At 41.9% G+C, this 20,258-nt stretch overlaps 1 protein-coding gene across 1 annotated transcript in view; it reads right to left on the bottom strand.

Moving 5' to 3' along the window:
- Window positions 1–20,258, bottom strand: part of CTNNBL1 (catenin beta like 1) — a 189,330-nt gene that overhangs the window by 61,789 nt on the left and 107,283 nt on the right. The window contains exon 11 of the mRNA XM_002747547.6: window positions 8,990–9,171. Coding sequence (XP_002747593.2) covers window positions 8,990–9,171 — 182 coding nt within the window. The remainder of the gene's footprint in view (window positions 1–8,989; window positions 9,172–20,258) is intronic.

Genomic DNA, 20,258 nt, shown 5'->3' with positions numbered 1-20,258 from the left:
TGCCTTCCATGACTCTGTGCTACCTCTGGATTACCATTCAAAAAGACCACTGGAGCCACCCTGGTGTTGGAAGAAGCTTTAGAAGTAGACCTACGCTCAAATTTTGCTCTGTTACTAATGTGGTATTTTGGTAACTGACACTCTCTGAAACTCACTTGTAAAAAGAAGACAGAAATGCCTACTTCATAAAGGTACTGATGAGCAACTGTAAAGGCCCGAGGCTTAGTAGATAGATACCCAATAAATGTGAGCTGACCATTAACGTTTTCCCCACTCCCTTGAAAGAGAAGAGTTGCTTCCAGAATGGCAAATTCATCCAGTCTCACTGTCTTCCTCAATGGCAAACAGCTATGCTGTGCTCTACTTGGGAAAGACCGGTGGGTAAATCCTTAATACGACTTGAACCAGTTAACAAACCAGATGTGCACCACTCAAAATCATCCCCTCAAGCCTGATGAAAGGAACCCCAAATCCAAACACATTGTTTATTTCAGCATCCCTGCATTTTGTCATCCGTGGTCAGGAATAAGACAAGCAGCTGGAGGGAAAGAAAAGGAATTGATCCAGAAACTATTCAATTATAAGGTTTTCAAATAGCAACAAAAAATAACAGCAAGACATTTTCATCCTTATTTAACATAAACTGCTGCTAGTACATGGCTTAATGCCATTCTTAAAATTAAATACTGTTCACTCTTCACTGGCTCGTTGTTCTGACCACTATAACCAACTCTGATTGTCAAGCTTGGAGAATACAAATACGGGCACGGGGTGGTGGGAGCAGACTCTGAATCCTCTGTTTAATCCGTTAGACAGAGGAGAAATATGGACCCGAGATTCCTTGGCATATCCTCTCTGGGAAGGTTTTTATCTTGTATTCCACACAGAACTGGCACATTTACAGTCTACCTCTAGGACTGGTAGATTCAGGAAGGAAAAGAATTTCTTCTGGCAAATACTTTTAACATTACCAACATAGAAGGAGAAGGAATATGAACTGGAAACCCATCCTCACTCAGGCACTAATACTAATGAAACAGGTTCTGTGCTAAGCACTTGATCTATATTATTTCATTTAATCTTCACTTGTCATCCTTATGAGATAGATCCTAAGAATATCTGAATTTTACAACAGAAGAAATTACAGGCTCAGAGAGGTTAAGCAACTTTCCCAAAGTTGCACAGCCAGTAAATGACAGAACCAGGACACCAACTAAGTCCTGTCTTAATCCAAAGCCCATGTTCTTCATCATCCATATCACAATAACTACGTATAAATGCCTTGTGCCCACTGTCTCCTCTGCCATTTCCTTCACTGGCACAAGAATGAAATACTATTCATCCTTCAAAGAGTACTCAAATATTATCTCATCTCTTAAGCCTTCCCAGAAGCCCTATGGATACTCCTTTCTCTGTGGTTCTTCAACCACTAATGGAACATTTATTATAGTGTGATATCTGGAGTCAGTAATAAATGATCTAAACAAATATTTATCAATCCACCTGTTATGGTCTGCATGTGGTTTATCCTCACCAAGACTCATGTTGAAATTTAACTGTCAATGTAATGGTGTTGAGAGGTGGTGAGACCTTTACAAGGCATCTGGGTCATGCGGGATCCACCCTCACAAAGGGATTAATGTAGTCTGCTGGGAATGAATGAGTTCTTGCTCTTGCTGGACTAGATCAGCTACTGTGAGAAGGTTGGTATAGAGCAAGGCTGTCTCTTGTGCTTGCTCTTTGCACATGATCATTTCCCTTTTTGCCTTCCACTGTGAGCTGATGCAACACGAGGCCCTCACCAGATGGGCTGCCTGATCTTGGACTTCCCAGCCTCCAGAATTGTGAGCCAAATGAACTACTTTTCTTTATACATTACTCAGTCTTGGGTATTCTGTTATAGCAACACAAAATAGACTAAGACACCCCCGACATTGTGTTAGATTTGCGTAAGTCACTTCACTTAATTTTAACCCAAGAAGGTACGTATTAATTCTGATCTTAAAGATAAAAAAAAATGTATTGAAAATTACTACAGGACAGATGCTAAGCAACCTGATGGTAGAACCATAAATTGGTATACTCATTAACAACACTCTGACTTCCACAGTGCCCTTAAGTACCACCATGTGTCTCATGTTGATTACAGCCAGTCAGAAGAGAATTTGTTTATTTACAAACGTGTTAAATAAATTCATTTATTCATTCACTCAATATTTACTGAGCATCTACCATGCACCAGGCACTATGACAGGTACAATTAGTTAGGCAGTAGAACTTCCAAACAACAATTTAATCAAGTTATTTTGCCATCCGCCCCAATAACGTCTATAATTTGAAAAGATAAGAGTCCCTACCACTATGATGACTTGTCAAAGCACCAAGGTCTTCTAATCAAGAACTCTTGACTATCAGCAATTCAGAGAAGAGGAGGCTAGACTGGACCCATGACAGCAAATACCAATAACAATGACTTTGTGAAATGAGCACGACATTTGTGATCAGAAGTGGAGGAAGAGTCTGACTCCCAGTGTAGCCACTTACCCACTGTAAGACCTGAAGCCATGATTTCAGTGAGTCTCACAATTACCCCATCTTCAGAATGAGAAATAACACCAAGCTTAGGGGGCTGTTGTAAGGCTCAAACATGATCAGATGTGTAAAGACACTCCCACAGGTGCTGAATACGGGGAATAACAAACCACCGTGTTGAGTGAAATTCTAATGCCCTTTGTTTCAGTCTGTACCATCATCTCCCTCCCATCAGAAATGTCTTCCTCTGTAAGCATTTCTGTTCTTAGGTTCCCTTTAACAATGAAATATTCTTGTCTAGTATGTCTCTGTAATTGCAATAAAGTTTTGTGGTAAATATCTATAAAATTGCTTTTCCCCCCATGTCTATTTTCCTCCTTCTTCAAACTGTAAATTTGTTGAGGGCTGGGAATGTCTCTTCCACCTGGGTGGTAACTTTGAGAGGACATGAGAATTGGAAGACTAAAGGAGAGACTTACTAAGGTTGCAGTCAAGTTCAGGAGAGGTGATGAGGTCAAGACAGCAGCAACAAAAAAAGACTGGTTCAAGAGATTTTCTAAGGTGAATTCATAGGACTGATGATCAGTTTCATGTGTGGAATATTAGAGTTAAGGATGGTATGTTGATTTCTACAGTGGGTGGTGGGGAGGAGGCTGGTGCCATTTACCACGACAGGAAAGCAGAAAAGATGGCAGCAGTGAAGGAATGCATATGGTTTTGAACAAGCTGAGTTTGAAGATCTGGTGCTATCTGCTGATTATTAACCCAGAGCTTGGGAGCAAGTTGATCTGTGAGTTAATGGCAGATAGATGAAGGGTAAAGCTGCAGGAGTAGATGAGATTACCCAAGGAGAATGCATGGAAGAAAAAAGAGAGAAATAGGGGAAGACACTGCCAATCCATTCAAAAACGAATGCCCGAGGGACAGGCAGAGGAAAGGGATCGGGAGACTGAATACTAGGGAGAGCAGCCTCGCCCAGGACCAGCACTGTGTTCTATTCCTTGTCTCCACTGGACCTGTCACATACTAACTCTTTGTTATACTTTGAACCTAGCAGGAGCCCCAGTAAAAGTTGGCCTCAAACAATGCCATGTCATTACAGCCCACCACGAAGACTTGTAAAAATGTTTCTTTTTGTCTATGTTGGCTAAATTCTCTTCTTTTCTGACTGCAGGAAAGGTTTTGCCATTTCCTTCTTCTAACCCTAGGAGGTGGCGTGGGAGCTCTGATCTGACTTCCTCGTTGTTAGGAAGATACACATGGCAGCTGTATGCTTCCTGACATGTGGAGGCCAGCTGAATCACTTACAATTCTTTGCTGATGACAGAAAAGTATTCTTTAAAGCACTGACCTGTTATCAACTGCTGTCACTGCTGAAAAGGTAAAAATGCGTGTAGATACCTAGCATGCACACCACACACCTACACGCTGCGCAGTAGCTCACCCGCTTAAAGCTTTTAACAGCCTCCAGGGGAACTGTGTTAAAACAGCGCAATTAACTAGAACTGCTACAAGCTCAATAACTCACATACCTAATGAAGCAATACAAGGAAAACTGGACCTATTTTAATAAGAATTTTAAAAAGAGACAAGAAGTAAAGGTCAGATGCCATTTCTGGATCCCACCTCTTTTCTTCTTCCCTCCTATTCTGAAGCAGCTAATACCAAGGAGACAATATATACTGTGCTATTCTTTTGAAACCAAGGAGGCGGCCAATCACGCTATTGAACCCAAGGGCAAATCATTTCTTTCCAATCCATCCCCCAAGCTTAGTGCCTCCCCTGATCTATTTCTGAAGGTTTTATTATGCAAACCTGAATGGATTTCAACTATAATAATTCTTTCCCTTCCCCACCCCAAGTCACAAAAGAGGAACTAAATTACCAGCATTCTAGGTTATAAGGGCAGTTTTGCTTTTACTCTCTTCCTTTAGAGTCACCTTAATCTAGAAGTTCCCTTCTTTCAAGCCCTTCTGCTGGCTTGGGAACACAACTGTTTTTATGCCACTCACTATTTAGCAAAGCATGACTCCTGACATTCCCATCAAGAATGAATTTGCCCATTTGCCCACAGTTATCATGAAGCAATTAGACTGCAGGCCAGTAAAACTAACCTACCCTCTCCTGGCCCTCCCACAGTAGAGGTGTTGGGAATTCTCTCTGCCTGGCCATCCCCATGGGTATGTGTGACTAAAGCCAGGGTGGGCAGAAGTGGAGGCAGTTTAAGGTCTCTTAGTGCCTGCTTTATTCTGGGGCCTATGCTAAGCATGTACATGTCATCTCATCTGACTCCGCGAACACCCTTCATGGTGGATTCTAGCCTCATTATTTTATAGATGTGGCAAGTGTGGTCCAGAGAGCTTAGGAATTTGCCCAAGATGGCACAGTTGATAAGCAGCAGATCCATCTGTACCACATCAGGCTGTTCTGCGACTTTGGGAGTCAGGGGAAGGCCCTAAGAGGTGACAGGGGCTAAGACTGGACCAGGATGGACTTAAAGAGGCAAACCAGGATGTGTGATACCATCTGAGACACCAAAACAGATACCCCTTTATCAACTAAGATGGACCCTAAGGTTTCCTACAGGTGGAGGGTTCAGGGCTCAGCTGGCATAGCAACTTCCTGAATTCCCATGGCTACACACACAAAAAAACATACTCTTGAGAAACTCCCTAAGAATATCAAGCAAATTATCAGACCCCTCTTAAGTCTGATTGGAGAGAGGACTGGCCCTGCAAACATTCTTTTCTGACAAGCAACTGCAGACTTCCAGACAGTTACAAGCAGCTCAGGGAGACTGTACACAAACTTGTGTCTTACAGTTCACCTTTTGGCATAAAGAGCCAAATCCTATCTCATTTTAATGCTAAAACCCTGCCCCAGAGTGAACACGGGATGTGTTATATATATTTGCCCATTGCACATGCCTCCCCTCACAAATATGTATAGCTTTCCCCCCAAAACTGCTGAATGTGCATGACTCTACTGTCTAATACAGAACTTGTGAGGCCTAAAACCCAAGCCGCCCTTTTACTTTTTGAAGACAGAGCACCTTTGGTACATGCCACAGACTGTCTCTTCCTAGTTCACAAACTCATATTGTCAACAGAACTCTTCTTTCTACTAGTTAGCCATCCTGGTGCTCTTGTGGACAACAGTGACAAGCCCCTGCAGCTTGACAAGAAAGGAAGGGAAGAGTGTGGGGTAGCTCTCTAGAGCTTCCGGACTGGTGAGCTGATTCCCAGACCTCAGTGCTTACCTGGGAGCTGGGCTACCCCAGGTGCTTGTCATAGGGTGGCCTTGCCTATAAGGAAGGTCTGTGTACAGCAAAGCTCTTAAGGGTGTGGCTCTAAAGTGGGGCTTCTGCCATAATCTCCAAGCCAATGTGACAGAGTAAAACTTAGGGCTGACAACACACTTATTTTAGCTTCCAAACAAGCTGGGTGAAAGCCCATTCACTCCAGGTGTATGACAGACTGACAACCACCAATCTGAGTCAAAATCAACTGGATTGACTTCAACCTTGTAGGTTTCTGAGGAAAGCCCAAACCCATGTTTGTCCTCAATGAGCAAGCAGTCTTTCAGGGAAATGGCTGTTCATTCACACAGTCAAGAAACATTTACTGTGCATCTACCACATGCCAAGCACCACAGAACCAGGCAATGGGGCCTAGAGGTGACAAGTCCATTGGTTCCATAATTTCAAGGGCTATGAAGACAGAATCCTGAGACCAGGGGTCCACTGAACAGAAGCTTCTATCCTAGTCTAGCGGTTCATGACCTGCTTCCCTGAGAAAGTGACATCAAAACTAATGACCAGGCCAGGCACAGTGGCTCATGTCTATAATCCCAGCACTTTGGGAGGCCAAGGTGGGCGGATCACTTGAGGTCAGGAGTTTGAGACCAGCTTGGCCAACATGGCGAAACCCCATCTCTACTAAAAATACAAAAATTAACCAGGTGTGGTGGTGGGTGCCTGTAGTCCCAGCTACTCTGGAAGCTGAGGCAGGAGAATCGCTTGAACCTGGGAAGCGGAGGCTGCAGTGAGCTGAGATCGCACCACTGCACTCCAGCCTGGGCAACAGAGTGAGACTCTGTCTCAAAAAAAAAAAAAGAAAGAAAAACTAAGGACCAAGGATGACTAAAAGATAGCCAGGCAGACAGCTCAGAGAAAATCATTGCTCATGGAAGGAAGAGCATGGTGGAAGCCCGGGGGTAGGAATGAGTTGGGCATGCTCACCAGTATTCCTGATGGTCTGGGGCCACTGTGCTCTAGTTTGGCACACAAATCTGGCACACTTACGTGAGAAGGGCTGCACACAGAGGGCAACCAAGAGCACAGTCTTACCCAGAGGACAGGACAAAGAAACCTTGCACCATGTTCACTGCTCTGCTCTGCCTCCATTCTTACTCTGCCATTCCTGGCTGAAGGCTGGTTTGTGGCATGGCAGCAGCTTGTAGGGGTGGGGGCAGGAGTATAGGGCTGTGCTTTCTACTTGGGGTTCACCTCTGCTCTCTGTGTGCTGGTCCACTCAGGATGCAGAGCTCATCCTCCCCAGCATTACAGCCCAAACATGCCTTCTAGGAGATGTCTTACCAAGCCATTGCCCTCACTAGCATAATGTCATCAAATTCCTAATGCGGGTACTCCAAAGCAAATGTACTGGTAAGCCCGCCACCGGGCACATTTTTCAGAAGAAAAGCAGCTGCTCACTGAATCTGTCACTTCCTCCTCTTCTCAGTGCCATGCACACAGAGCAGGAGCCTGCTAAGGGCTGTTTTCCTTCACACTCTCTTCCAGCACACTCAACATGCAGCCTTGGGTTTTTCAGTGGAACCCAGCAGGTCAGCCACAGCAGAGACCCTGAGGAGCTTCCTGGATCACAGGCAACCTTGACAACCAGGGCCTGTGCCTCAGAATCTGAAGGCGCAGATATCACAGCTTCTAATTCACGAGTCTACTTCCCTCATCTTACAGACCAGAAAGGAAAATGCAGTGCAGGGAAGCTAAGCAAAAGTGCCAAAGTCACACAGCTAGTTAGTTGTAGAAGCCACAGCTTGGTTGCTTTCTCAGTTAATCTCCCCTAAAAACAAAAAAAAGTAAGGATGCCACCAATACTTCATAGGTAATGAGTTTTAAATATGATAGCAAATAGTGCAGCCAGCCAGGAGAGTGGCAGGCTTTCAATGAATGGCGACTGTCTGAAGTTTATCTCCTAGATCCCTAAGACCTGCCCCCATTCCCTCTCCCAGGGACTCATGCTGCCGAATTTTCAGTGGGGAAAATCTAGCATGGGGTTAACATATTTACAGAAGTGTCTGGTCAAAGTGAGTTAAACTGGAGTCTCTACTTGTTCTCAGGTCTCTAGGCCACAGTATTTGCAAGGTCAGTTCCTCCTCTGCTCCAGTCAGATTTCCTGTTGTCTCTGGAGAGTTGATTTGATCGGAGAAGATATCACTGAAGGTAGCCACTGAAGACAGGTCACACCACCTTCCCTGTCGCCACTCCAAGTTGGGAGAGACTAAGCCAAGTCAATTGGAAGAGAGAGCGGTGGGAGTTCCCAAGCTTTCATCTATGAGGGTGAGGAATGCAAAAGACCCTGCAGATACCCATGCCAATTCTACCAAGCACTGACACAAAAAGCCACCTGAACCATGGGACGAATGCTGCTTCTGAGAAGACAACCAAATGAGCCAGTCAGCTCAGCCTTCCTCCTCCCTCCACACACTACCTCCTCACTCCCCGCTGCCTGCCACCCACACTTTAAAATCACCATCCAACCATGTAAATTCCCTGGTGCAAGCGTCTGCCAGCCTCCAGCACAACTGTCAATGCTCATAAATCCCTAGCCTTCCAGATTGCACTGTGGCTATTTATTGGGGGGAGGGCTGCAGCAGGCCACTAGACAATAGCAGAAGAGACTGGCCTAGCAGTAACTACTCTGGTTACAGCGTCACAATTCATGGCAGCGTTTTGCTGGGAGTACACACCATCAGGGAGGAGAAACATAAAAAGGGGAATCCAGGCTGTAAATAGTTTATTTCGGCAATTCCTGATGTTGGCTGAATCATACTTTAGTACAGAAATACATGAAAGCACCACTCTGGAGGTGACATGTGTTGCCACCTCATTACTCTTTTCAAAAGGGTCTTCCATCAGAGAAACACCTCGCTACAAATTATAGTGAAGAAAACAAAACCCTCACACACAGACTTATTAACAGTCCAGAAGGAAATGGAACCACCAGGATTCAAACATGCAGAGAACTGCTGCAACAAAGGCTATCAGTGACCTGGGGTCTCTTTCTCGTTCATGAAAAATAAGAAGATAGAAGAGAAAAAAAGGCAGCACTCTTTCTTTCTACTCCCTAACACATCAGAGCCTTTCAAAGTAGTTTGCGTTTCCCTGTTACTCCCAATGTGCCTAAATTAGGCTGACTCCTCCAATGAATCCTACCTTCGTGTTCCTTCTCAGTGGTTCCCACTTTCTTGATCTTCCTGGGAGATTTCATAAAGAGGGGAAAGATGGTTCGTAAGCCAAGAATGTCAACAAACTTATGGCAGTTGTCTGTGCCTTCGGGGCCAATCATGGCATGGTCCAGCACTTTCAGGGCACTGCTCCGGGAGATCTTCTTTTCTCTGTGAACAAAAGAGGTTTCAGATAAGGTATTTCATAGGGAAGTTCCAGTGCTTTAAAAAAAAGTGTATTTACTACAGTACTCATTATATATCTAAATGAAAATATAACATACTTGTTAACAATTAGGGCAAGATGCCTATAATAGGGTGGACAGATTCTTATGCTCAGAATGATAAACACAGAAGGCAATACTCAACATTCTTTATGAAGCATTACCACAATTACACATGAAAAACATACACTAAAAATAACTGGAAAGAAAGACATTAGAATTCTAAGAGATTAATTCAGGGTATTGAGATTATAGACATTTTGTTATTCTTTTTTCTTTAACAGATTTATTGAGACAATTCACATACTATACAATTCCCACCATTTAAAAGGTACAACTCAATGGGTTTTAGTATATTCACAGATATGTCAGCTACCATCACAACTATTAAACATTTTCATTATCCAAAGAAGAAACCACATACTCTTTAGCTATCACCCACTGCCTTCTTCAACCCATCCCAGCCCTAAGCAACCACTGAGCTCCATTCTGTCTTATAGATTTGCCTGTCCTAGACTCTTCATGTAAGTGTTTACCACATAGTATGTGTTCTCTATGACTGGCCTCTTTCACTTGGCATAATGTTTTCAAGGTTCATCCACGTTGCAGCATGTGTCAGTACTTTATTCCTTCTTATTGCTGAGTAACATGTACCACAGTCTGTCCATTTACCAGTTGAGGGACACTTGGCTTGTTTCCACCCTTTGGCTATTATGAACAATGCTTCTATAAACACTGCTTCCTTAGTTTGGTTTTGGGATTGCTCACTGCAAGTGTACAGAAATACAACTGGTTTTATTTCTTGCAACCTTGCTAAACTTGTTTGCTAGTTCTAATAATCTTTTAGTAGATTCCTTAGGATTTTCTCTATGCATTATGCTATCTGCAAACAGACAGTTTACTTCTTCCTTTCTAATCCAGATGTCTTTTATTTCATTGTATCGCCTAATTATCCTGGCTAGAACCTCCAGTACAAGGCCCAACAGCAGTGAGGAGGGCGAACATCCTTGTCCTGTTGCTGATCTTAGGGGAAAGCATCTACTCTTTCACCATCAAGTATGATGTTAGCTATGGGTTTTTTTGTAGAAGATCTTTATCAATGGTTGAAGAAGTTCTCTTTGATTCCTAGTTGAACTACTGGTATAAAACAACGTTGGATTTTGTCAAATGCTTTTTCTGCATCTTATTTCCCCTTTTTCTATTTTTCAGTATCTCGTTTTTCCATAATGAACATGTAGAATTAAAAAAGATAAAGTATTATCATGAAAAAAAAAAAGATAATTTTTCCCTCTTGAAGTGAAAGGTCATAGAATAATAGTGCCACTGGCTGCTGTTCTTGCAGATACTTCCCTAGGGAGTATAATTTTTCTATAATCTTCAATTATTTTTAAAAATACTCTGAAGTAGAGAGGAGCAAGTCCGTCATTTCCTATTTTGCTACAGCTGGTAAATAAACCAACCAAACCAATAGGCAATATTTACTGAGCACCTACTTAGTATTGTGGTAGGCACAAGAGAAAACTGTAAAAAATGGGTTCTGCTTCCAAAAACAAAAAGCTAAATCTGGGGAGACCAAAGAAATATGAAAGGATAAGAGAAAAGTATAAATCAGCATATAATTTTTTCCCACGTGTTTAGTCTACAAACATTTACTGGATACCTCTCACGTGATTGGGAAAGACTGGGTCCCAGTTTTCAAGCAGTTTACATTCTCACTGCGGGAGACAAAGAGAAATCGAGACACCTGATAATAGTTAGTGTCAAAGAAATAAAACAAGGCTGGCCGGGTGTGGTAGCTCACGCCTGTAATCCCAGCACTTTGGGAGGCTGAGGTGGGCAGATCACACTTGAGGTCAGGAGTTCGAGACCAGCCTGGCCAACATAGTGAAACCTGTCTCTAAAAAAATAAAAGTAAATATAAAAAAAAGAAAAGACCACCAGATTCCACTATCAGGAAAGCAGAGGTAGGGCAGAAGTGGGTTGAAAAGTAAAAGGAGGTGAGAAAGTAAGAGGGGTGAGTGTGGGTCACGCCTTAGTCAAGCCTGGAGGAGGAACCCCATCAGCTTGAGAGGGAAGCCAGGTCAAGATTTTTTTCAATTACTACTTTTTTTTTGAGACGGAGTTTCACTCTTGTTACCCAGGCTGGAGTGCAATGGGGCGATCTCGGCTCACCACAACCTCTGCCTTCTGGGTTCAGACAATTCTCCTGCCTCAGCCTCCTGAGTAGCTGGGATTACAAGCGTACGCCACCATGCGTGAAACCCCGTCTCTACTAAAAATTCAAGTACTATTTTTAAGAAAAGCCAATGGTGATGAGGAGATCAAAGATAAGGGAGAATTAAACAGCTGGAGGGAGGTGACTGGTCTTGCAAGAGAAAGCAAGACTCATAAAAAGTGGGGTAGTACAAAAATTAGCCAGATGTGGTGGTGGGTGCCTGTAATCCCAGCTACTTGGGAGGCTGAGGCAGGAAAATTGCTTGAACTGTGAGGTGGAGGTTGGAGTGAGCTGAGACAGTGCTATTGTACTCCAGCCTGGGTGACAGAGTGAGATTCTGTCTCAAAAAAAAAAAAAAATGGGGCAACAACCTGGAGCCTTTCATGCAATTTTCCGTGTGAAAGCCAAAGAAGAGGAATCAGAAATAATATACCCTTTGGACAGTCTTTTGTAGACACAACACTATTAAAACACTGCACTATTAAAGTGCTACTGGTCACAAAGAGTGCTATCCTGGGTCAGACTAGCCAGCCAGGACTGGGTCCCAGTAGTGGAGGAAAGGAGAGCAGCTTCATCCCCAGGACTCCTCAATCCTGGGCAAACAGAGAGAGCTGCCACCCTACTTCGTGCTAACCTATTCCTATCTTCACTTCCCTTGTGGCTCAATCAAAACAATCCAAAGATACTTACAAATGACCTTCAATCCAACTACTGAGTTTCAAAGAAAAAAAGGCATATACTATTGAACATATGTCTTCATGCAGCTGGCATTATACTAGCAGCTAGGAATTATATGGTCCTCTTCTTTAAGCAATTTAAGAAAAGGTAAACAAAAATGATGATTTCAAAAGCCTGAACAATGGAAATCAAGTCCAAGGAGGTGAGAAGAGGAGATAATTTGCCTTATCTGGGAGAAGTCCTGAAGGTGTCAAATGGCAGGTGACTTCTGTATTGAGTCTAAGGAATGAGTATTGCCAGGCAGAGATGGAAGAGTGATGACACTGGTGGCAGTGGTGTGTGTACAGCACGTGCAAAGGTGTGTGCAGAGTGTAGGAGCGGGCCAGCCAGGGAACGAGAGGTAGTTCTGAATGGCCAATGGTGGAAGATGACTGAGGAGAGGCTGGGAGGAACATGGTTATGACAGGCTCCACAGGGAACCCAGGCTCCATCCTGTAGATGATGAGAGGGCATGAGAATTTCAGACAAGGGAGGGCTCTGGAAGGCTTAATCTGGCAGCAGTGTGAAGAAGGGATGGGAATGACATCACTTGGGGGTAAGGGAGGACAGTTAGGAGATTCTGGCAACAACAAAAATGAGAAATGTCCAGAGATTTTAACTACAGCAATGGTATGAAAAAGGCCTATTTGAGAGAAATATGAAATCTTAAATATTAGGAGCCAGGTAAACAAGCCTCCAAACTCAGGAGGAAGGGACTTTTGTATTAAGATGAAAATTCTAACAGAAACTTGTTTTCACTGTAGCTGGACTTTAGCATCTTACAAGCTTGAATTTATAAAGGTCATGACTAGGGCAGATTTAGAGCAAAATTTAGGAAATTGAGATATAATATCTGCATTGTTTAGTCACTCAGGAAAAGGCCTCTGGAAATGAATGGCCGTCATAAAATAGGGCACCTTCAGTTACTACTCAGCATACGCTCAAACCATTTCACAAATAACACAGAACTGATTGAAATACAATTCAAAAGACTCTGGCTTAGCCAAGCCTCTCTTTTTTTCCTGTCTAAGCAAATTCAACAAACAAAAGATTTTAAAAGCAAAACCCTTCTTCAGGTAGGCAGTGTAAGACACGTTTAGAGGGGGCAGTAATTGCATATTGATCACCATTTAGGCAAGCAGCATGGAGGTGAACTTTGGAATATTCATTGGGCTTGAGTTCAGGCTTTTAGCAATCAATAGCTGTTTGGCCTGACTTTCTTGGGTTGACTTTATTTGAAATATTTATTCTACTGGAGGACAAGTAGTTTATCTTAGTCTTGTCTGGGTTCATCAGGCTGTCGATCATGCCAGGACCAATGTGAATGCTAGCCTCTATAAAACCGGGGGGTAGTGGGAAATGGCTGAGAGTCATCCACTGCTCCCTATTCTGCTCACAGTGAGCCTTCTGATGTGGGAGAAATGTTTTCTGTTGTAGTTTTAATTAGCTTCTTCTTCTTTATTATGCAAAAATACTTTTGCTATGAACATAGATTCTGAGTATGATTTTCTTTGTTCATTTGTTCCCTCATCAAATATGTATGAGGTACCTAGCAGGTGCCAGATATTAAGTCCAGGATGCAGAGACAAGGCATAGCTCATTGCTCCAGAGGAGTCTGGTCCACAGGGGAGACAGACATGCAGAGAATGGGCAGACTGAGAAAAGCTAAGTACTACGGTAGCAGTATATGCAAAGCAGAGTGAACACAGGAAGGAGGGCTGACCATGTCTGAGTCAGGGAGGGAGGACTCACAAAGGAGACGATGCCTGAACCAAGCCTCGGGGGATGTTTTCCTTGCATAGTCAGAGAGGGAGAGGGTATTCCTTCTATAAGAGCACATGCAAAGGCATGGGTAAGCATGGAACATTCAGGGAAGCATGATACTGCTAGAATATAAAGAGTAAGGGGACAGGCAGCAGCAAAACATAAGACAGGCTGATTTTTGAGTATCAGAAAGATTACTCTTGCCACAGTGTGTTGGATAATAATGGGGATGGGGGAGCAGAAGGAAGACAGAAACAATATTAGAGGCAGAAAGACTGGTAAGAGGTGAGGTGCAAAGGGCTGAGTTCTGATTGAATCTGAGATGCCTGTGGGACACGGCAGTGATGTCCAGCTTGAACTACATGTCTGAAGTCCAGTAACAAAGTTAGCAACAGGGAAAATTTCAAAAGAGAGTCATCAAATCTATGTGCAGTAATTAATCCGTGGTGTGAATGAGATTACCCTGGGAGGGTACAGAAGATATTCAGAACAGAAGACTAGGACCTTGAAGGAAACTTATTTGGAGGACAAGTGAAAGAGGTAAAATTCTCTCCTTTCTTGGACAAAGGAGACTGAATAATTAAAAAAAAAAAAAAAAAAAGCAGCAAGGTGTTCTTTAAAAGATTCTGTGAACCATAAACTGGCCCTGGCAAAAAATCTGGATAACACCATAGGAGATTATATTTTGTTTGCTTTACAATGTGCATGACAAAGTTCACTTACATTACAGAACCTAAAATATAAGATCACGTTACAGAATCCAGGATTTCTATGAATTAGACGGTAAGATCAATACGACCACAGCTAGAAGCTGGGATGGGTGGAAAAAGAGAAACAGAAACAAAAAATAAATAAATAGTAAATATGACCATAGGCATACTGAGCATTTGTTATGGTCAAGAGGATGCCACTAAATGCAGTGACAGGAAGAGATGTGCACCATCAGTGCCCATGAACCTATATGAGCCAGCTCCAACACATCACTGCTCATCTCACCCCTCCGCCCACCACAGGCCTCGCGCTTGGCCACATGACTGTGTGTGGCCAATAAACTGTGAATGCAAGTAACATGTACACCTCAGAGGAGAAGTTTTAGGATTTACTGCATTATGTGGTCTCTTTTCTGTCCCATGAGACAGGCATGTACCATGAAGCACTGCTCCTTCAGCCTAAGTCCTGAAATGAAGGTGTAGAACTGAGCTTCTGATGGCCGGTGATGAATGAACCATGAGTGAAAAATAAACATTTGTCATTGAAAGTCCTTGAAATTTTAGGTTTGTTATTGCAACAATTAACAATGCTCTGACTGATGTCTGATACATGATAGAGTAAAGTTGTTAAATATAAGATCAATACACAAATGCTAATGGCATTACTATCCACAGGAATAAAGAATAAGGAAATATAGTTTAAAAAGTGTCATATACTGCTGGACTTGTACTCTGGGCCAAAATGGGGTAAAACGAACTGGATTTACATCCTCCCTAACCCTGAAAGTTAAAAAAAAAAAAAAAAAAGAACAAAACAATGGTTTTTAGACACCTGACGTCAGGCAGCACAAGACAGTGATCCCTGTGGGAGGGCAACACATGCAATGAGCCCATCTAACTCCTTGGAGAGTTTCCAGGCCTCAGAGAAGGGAAGAGACAGAGCTGGAGTCCAGGCAGACCAATGCAGCTAGTTCACAGGGCCACCGCAGAGGACCACAGCGGAGCTTTAGCTGCACAGAGATCTACAGAGGGCCCCCTTCCAGTCTCCAGTACTGACAACCACAAACATGTGAGGAAACTAACCACAGCTGCAGAAAGAAGATGCCTAGAAGGAAGAGAAGGCGATCCCAGAACTCACAGAGGGCCAGGAACAGTTTGTATTCCCACCAATTACGGTAGAAAAACCTGATTAATTCACGGTGCACCAGGTGGAGCATTAAGATGGGTAGTGTGCTTCAGCAGCAGGGCATTATTAGCCACAGACTAATCTGGTCCTGCTTAACAGAGCTTAAAAGTAAGTCTCAAAAGGGCCAAACTATTTCCAAGTAACTTTCTATCTTAGAACCAAGCTCCATAATATTTATAGAAATATCTCTCCAAAAAAAAAAAAAAAAAAAAAATCCAACAGCTAACAAGTTAAAATTCACAATATTTGAATTTCCATAAAAAATTACTAGGGACTCAAAGGACCATATGACTTACAGGGAGGAGGAAAAAAAATCACTAAAAGTAACACAGGTGGCAGAATTAGAAAACAAAGACAGTAAAAGTGTAATTTAACTACAATTGATATGCAAAATGAAGGTTGAGAAAAACTTCAGCATGTTAACTAGAAACATGAAAGAAAAGACCAAACTGAGCAACTACAAAGGAGAAATATAGTAGATGAGATTAATACTGCAGAAGAAAAGGAAGACTGAACTCAAGAACATGATAGAAATTGTCCAAAATAAAACACAGAGAAAAGAAGACAGGAAACAATGAACAAATGATCAGTGAACTGTGGTTGGGAATATTCAAATAGCTTAATATACATGTAATTATATTTTGTAACACAATTTATAATTATATAACTGTACCATATACATATAATTATATTCCCTGAAAGGCAGATGGGGGCAAGAAAAATGTTTGAAAAATGGAACTGTCCAATCTGGGCAACATGACAAAACTCTATCTCTACTGAAAATATTTTTTACAATTAGCTGGGCACAGTGGTGCATGCCTGTGTAGTCCCAGCTAATTGGAAGGCTGAGGTGGGAGGATCACTTGAGCCCAAGAGGCAGAGGAGGAGGCAGAGGCTTCAGTAAGCTGAGACTGCACCACTGCACACCAGCCTGGGCAACAGAGTGGGACCTTGTCTAAAAAAAAAAAAAAAAAATTATAACCGAAAAATTTCCACCTGTGATGAAAACAGATCCAAGAAGCTCAACAAACCTCAAACACCAAAGACAAGAAAAAAAACGACACCAAGGCACATCACAAACTCAAAACCAACGATAAAGAGGATATCCTAAAAACAGCCAGAAAAAAGGCAGGAGGACAAATTACATATAGAATAACATATATATGAATGACAGGAGACTTCTTACTGAAAACCAAGAAAGCCAAAAGGCAGTGAACAACTGAGAGTATTGAAAGGAAACAAACAAAACCAGAAAAACCCTATCAACCTAGAATGCTATAACCTGGTAAAAATAGATTTCAAAGATGAAGGCAGCCAGGCATGGTGGCTCATGCCTGTAATCCCAGCACTTTGGGAGGCCAAGGCAGGAGGATCACTTGAGGCCAGGAGTTCAAGACTGGCCTGGCCAACATGGCCAGACCCCTGTCTCTACTTAAAATGCAAAAAAAATTAGCCAGGTATGGTGGTGGGCACCTGTAATTCTGGCTACTCGGGAGGCTCAGGCAGGAGAATCGCTTGAACCCAGGAGGTAGAGGTTGTAGTGAGCCAAGAATGCGCCACTGCACTGCAGCCCAGGTGACAGAGTGTGACTGCCTCAAAAACAAACAAACAAACAAACAAAGAAACCCCCCAAAACAACAGCCAGGCCTAGTGGTGCATGCCTATAATCTCAGGTACTCAGGAGGCTGAGGCATAGGAATTGCTTGCATTCAGGAGGTGGAAGTTGCAGTGAGCTGAGATTGTGCCACTGCACTCCAGCCTGGGTGACAGAGCAAGACTGTGTCTCAAAAGAAAAGAAAAGAAAAAGATGAAGGCAAATCTTTTTTCAGTCATACCACAACTGACAGAAGTCATCACCAATAGACCAGCAACTACCAGAGATGTTAAAGGAAGTCAGGTAGGCAGAAGGAAACTGACCCCAGATGAAAATGTGAATCTACACAAAACAATGAACAGTATAGAAAATGGCAAATAAGTGGGTGAATATAAAAGACTTTTTCTCTTTATTTTCCAAAATCTCTTTTAAAAAGATAACTGACCATTTAAACAAATAACAACAATGAATAACAGGGCTTATAACATGTTAAAATAAAAATGTATGACAACAGAAGCATAAAAACCTGAGAGAGAAATAGAAGTTCACTCCTGGAAGGTTTTACCCAGAGGTGTGTGCATGCACTTGTGGTGCCTCATCTTGTTATAAGGATACCTGTCTTGTTGGATTGGGGTCCCACTCTTGAGGCCTCATTTAACCTTAATTACCTTCTTAAAAGTCCCATCTCCAAATTCAACAAATGAATTTGAGTGGAGAGAGGGGTCAGAGATTAGTTCATAACAGAAGGTAAAAGATACCATGCTAGCACTAATTAAGAAAGCTGTGGTGTTTATATTAATATAAAATGAAGTAGATTTTAGATCAAAGAACATTACCAGGGATCAAGAAAGTTATTGCATAATAATAAAAGGGTTAATTAAACAAAAGAATATATAATCCTAAAAGTTTAAGTAACTAAAAGAACTCAAAATACATGAAGCAAAAGGTGATAGAACTGAAAGGAAAAACAGACATATCCAGAACTATAGTCAGAGGTTTAATAATTGATAGAGTAAGACAGAAAATCTGTAAGAATACAGATGACTTGACATTTTGACATTTATTAAGCATTCCACCCAACAGCAGCAGAATACACATTCTCTTCAAGTATACAAGGATTATTTAGTAACATAAGAGTGTATTCTGGGCCAAAAACAAGTCTTAACAAATTTTGAAAGGTTCCAATCAGACAAAGTATGTTCTCTGACCACAATGAATGGCATGAAAGTAGAAATCAATAACAGAAAGAAATTCAGAAAATTCCCAAATTCTTGGAAAATAAACAATATACTTGTAAATAACTCACTGGTCAAAGATGAAATCAGAAGATAAATTAGTATTTTGAACTGAACAAAGATAAAAATACAACATATCAAAATGCATATGGCACAGCTAAAGCAGCAATTAGAGGGAAATTTATAGCAGTAAATACCTACAAGGTTGAGTATCCTTTGTCCGACATGCTTGGAACAAGAAGTGTTCCAAATTTTGTTTTTTTTCCCCAGTTTTGCAATAATTTGCATTATACGGGTTGAGCATTCCTAATCAGAAAATCTAAAATTAAAAATGCTCCAATAAGCATTTCCTTTGAATATCATGTTGATATTCAAACAGTTTCAGATTTTTGGAGAAGTTTGTAAGAAAAAGAATAGCAAATTAAACACTAAGTAAAGATAAGAAATAATGAGATTAAACGTCCAGCAATATGGTATGTTCCTATAGACCCAGCTACTTAGGAGGCTGAGGCAGGAGGACCTTTTGAGCACAGCAGTCAGAGGTCAGCCTGGGCAATATAGCAAGAACCCATCATACACACACACCCCACATCACACACACACACACACACACACACACACACACACATACACACACGCAGAAAAAAATACAGATCCGAGCAGAAATTACTGAAATAGGAAACAGAAAAACAATGAAAACAAAAACTGTTTTGAGATCAGTAAAACTGATAAACCTTTAACCACACTGATCAGAAAAAAAAGACAGAGATTACCATCAAAAATAAGAAACAGCACATCACTAAAGATTCTACCAATTTTAAAAGGATAATATGAAAATATTTATGAACACCTTTTTGCCAATAAGTTTGACAACAGACAAAATGGACATAATAGTATACCTAGAAGACCCCATTGCCTCAGCCCAAAAACTCCTGAAACTGATAAGCAACTTCAGCAAAGTCTCAGGATAGAAAATCAATGTGCAAAAATCACAAGCATTCATCTACACCAATAACAGACTTAAAGAAAGCCAAATCAAGAGCGAACTGCCATTCGCAATTGCTACAAAAAGAATAAAATACCTTGGAATACAACTCACAAGGAACGTAAGAGACCTCTTCAAGGAGAACTACAAACCACTGCTCAACGAAATCAGAGAGGACACAAACAGATGGAGAAACATTCCATGTTCATGGTTAGGAAGAATTAATATCATGAAAATGGCTATACTGCCCAAAGTAATTTACAGAATCAACGCCATCCCCATCAAGCTACCATCGACTTTCTTCACAGAACTGGAAAAAACCACCATGAACTTCATATGGAACCAAAAGAGAGCCCGCATAGCCAAGTCAATTCTAAGCAAAAAGAACACAGCGGGGGGCATCACACTACCGGATTTCAAACTATACTACAAGGCTACAGTAATCAAAACAGCATGGTACTGGTACCAAAACAGAGATATAGACCAATGGAACAAAACAGAGGCACCGGAGGCAACACAACATACATACAACTATACAATCTTTGATAAACCTGACAAAAACAAGCAATGGGGAAAGGATTCCATGTTTAACAAATGGTGTTGGGAAAACTGGCTAGCCATGTGCAGA

Source organism: Callithrix jacchus, chromosome 5 (genome assembly GCF_049354715.1).
Source record: "Callithrix jacchus isolate 240 chromosome 5, calJac240_pri, whole genome shotgun sequence".
Classification (NCBI taxonomy): Eukaryota; Metazoa; Chordata; class Mammalia; order Primates; family Cebidae; genus Callithrix; species Callithrix jacchus.
This window is presented reverse-complemented; position numbering and strand designations above follow the sequence as displayed.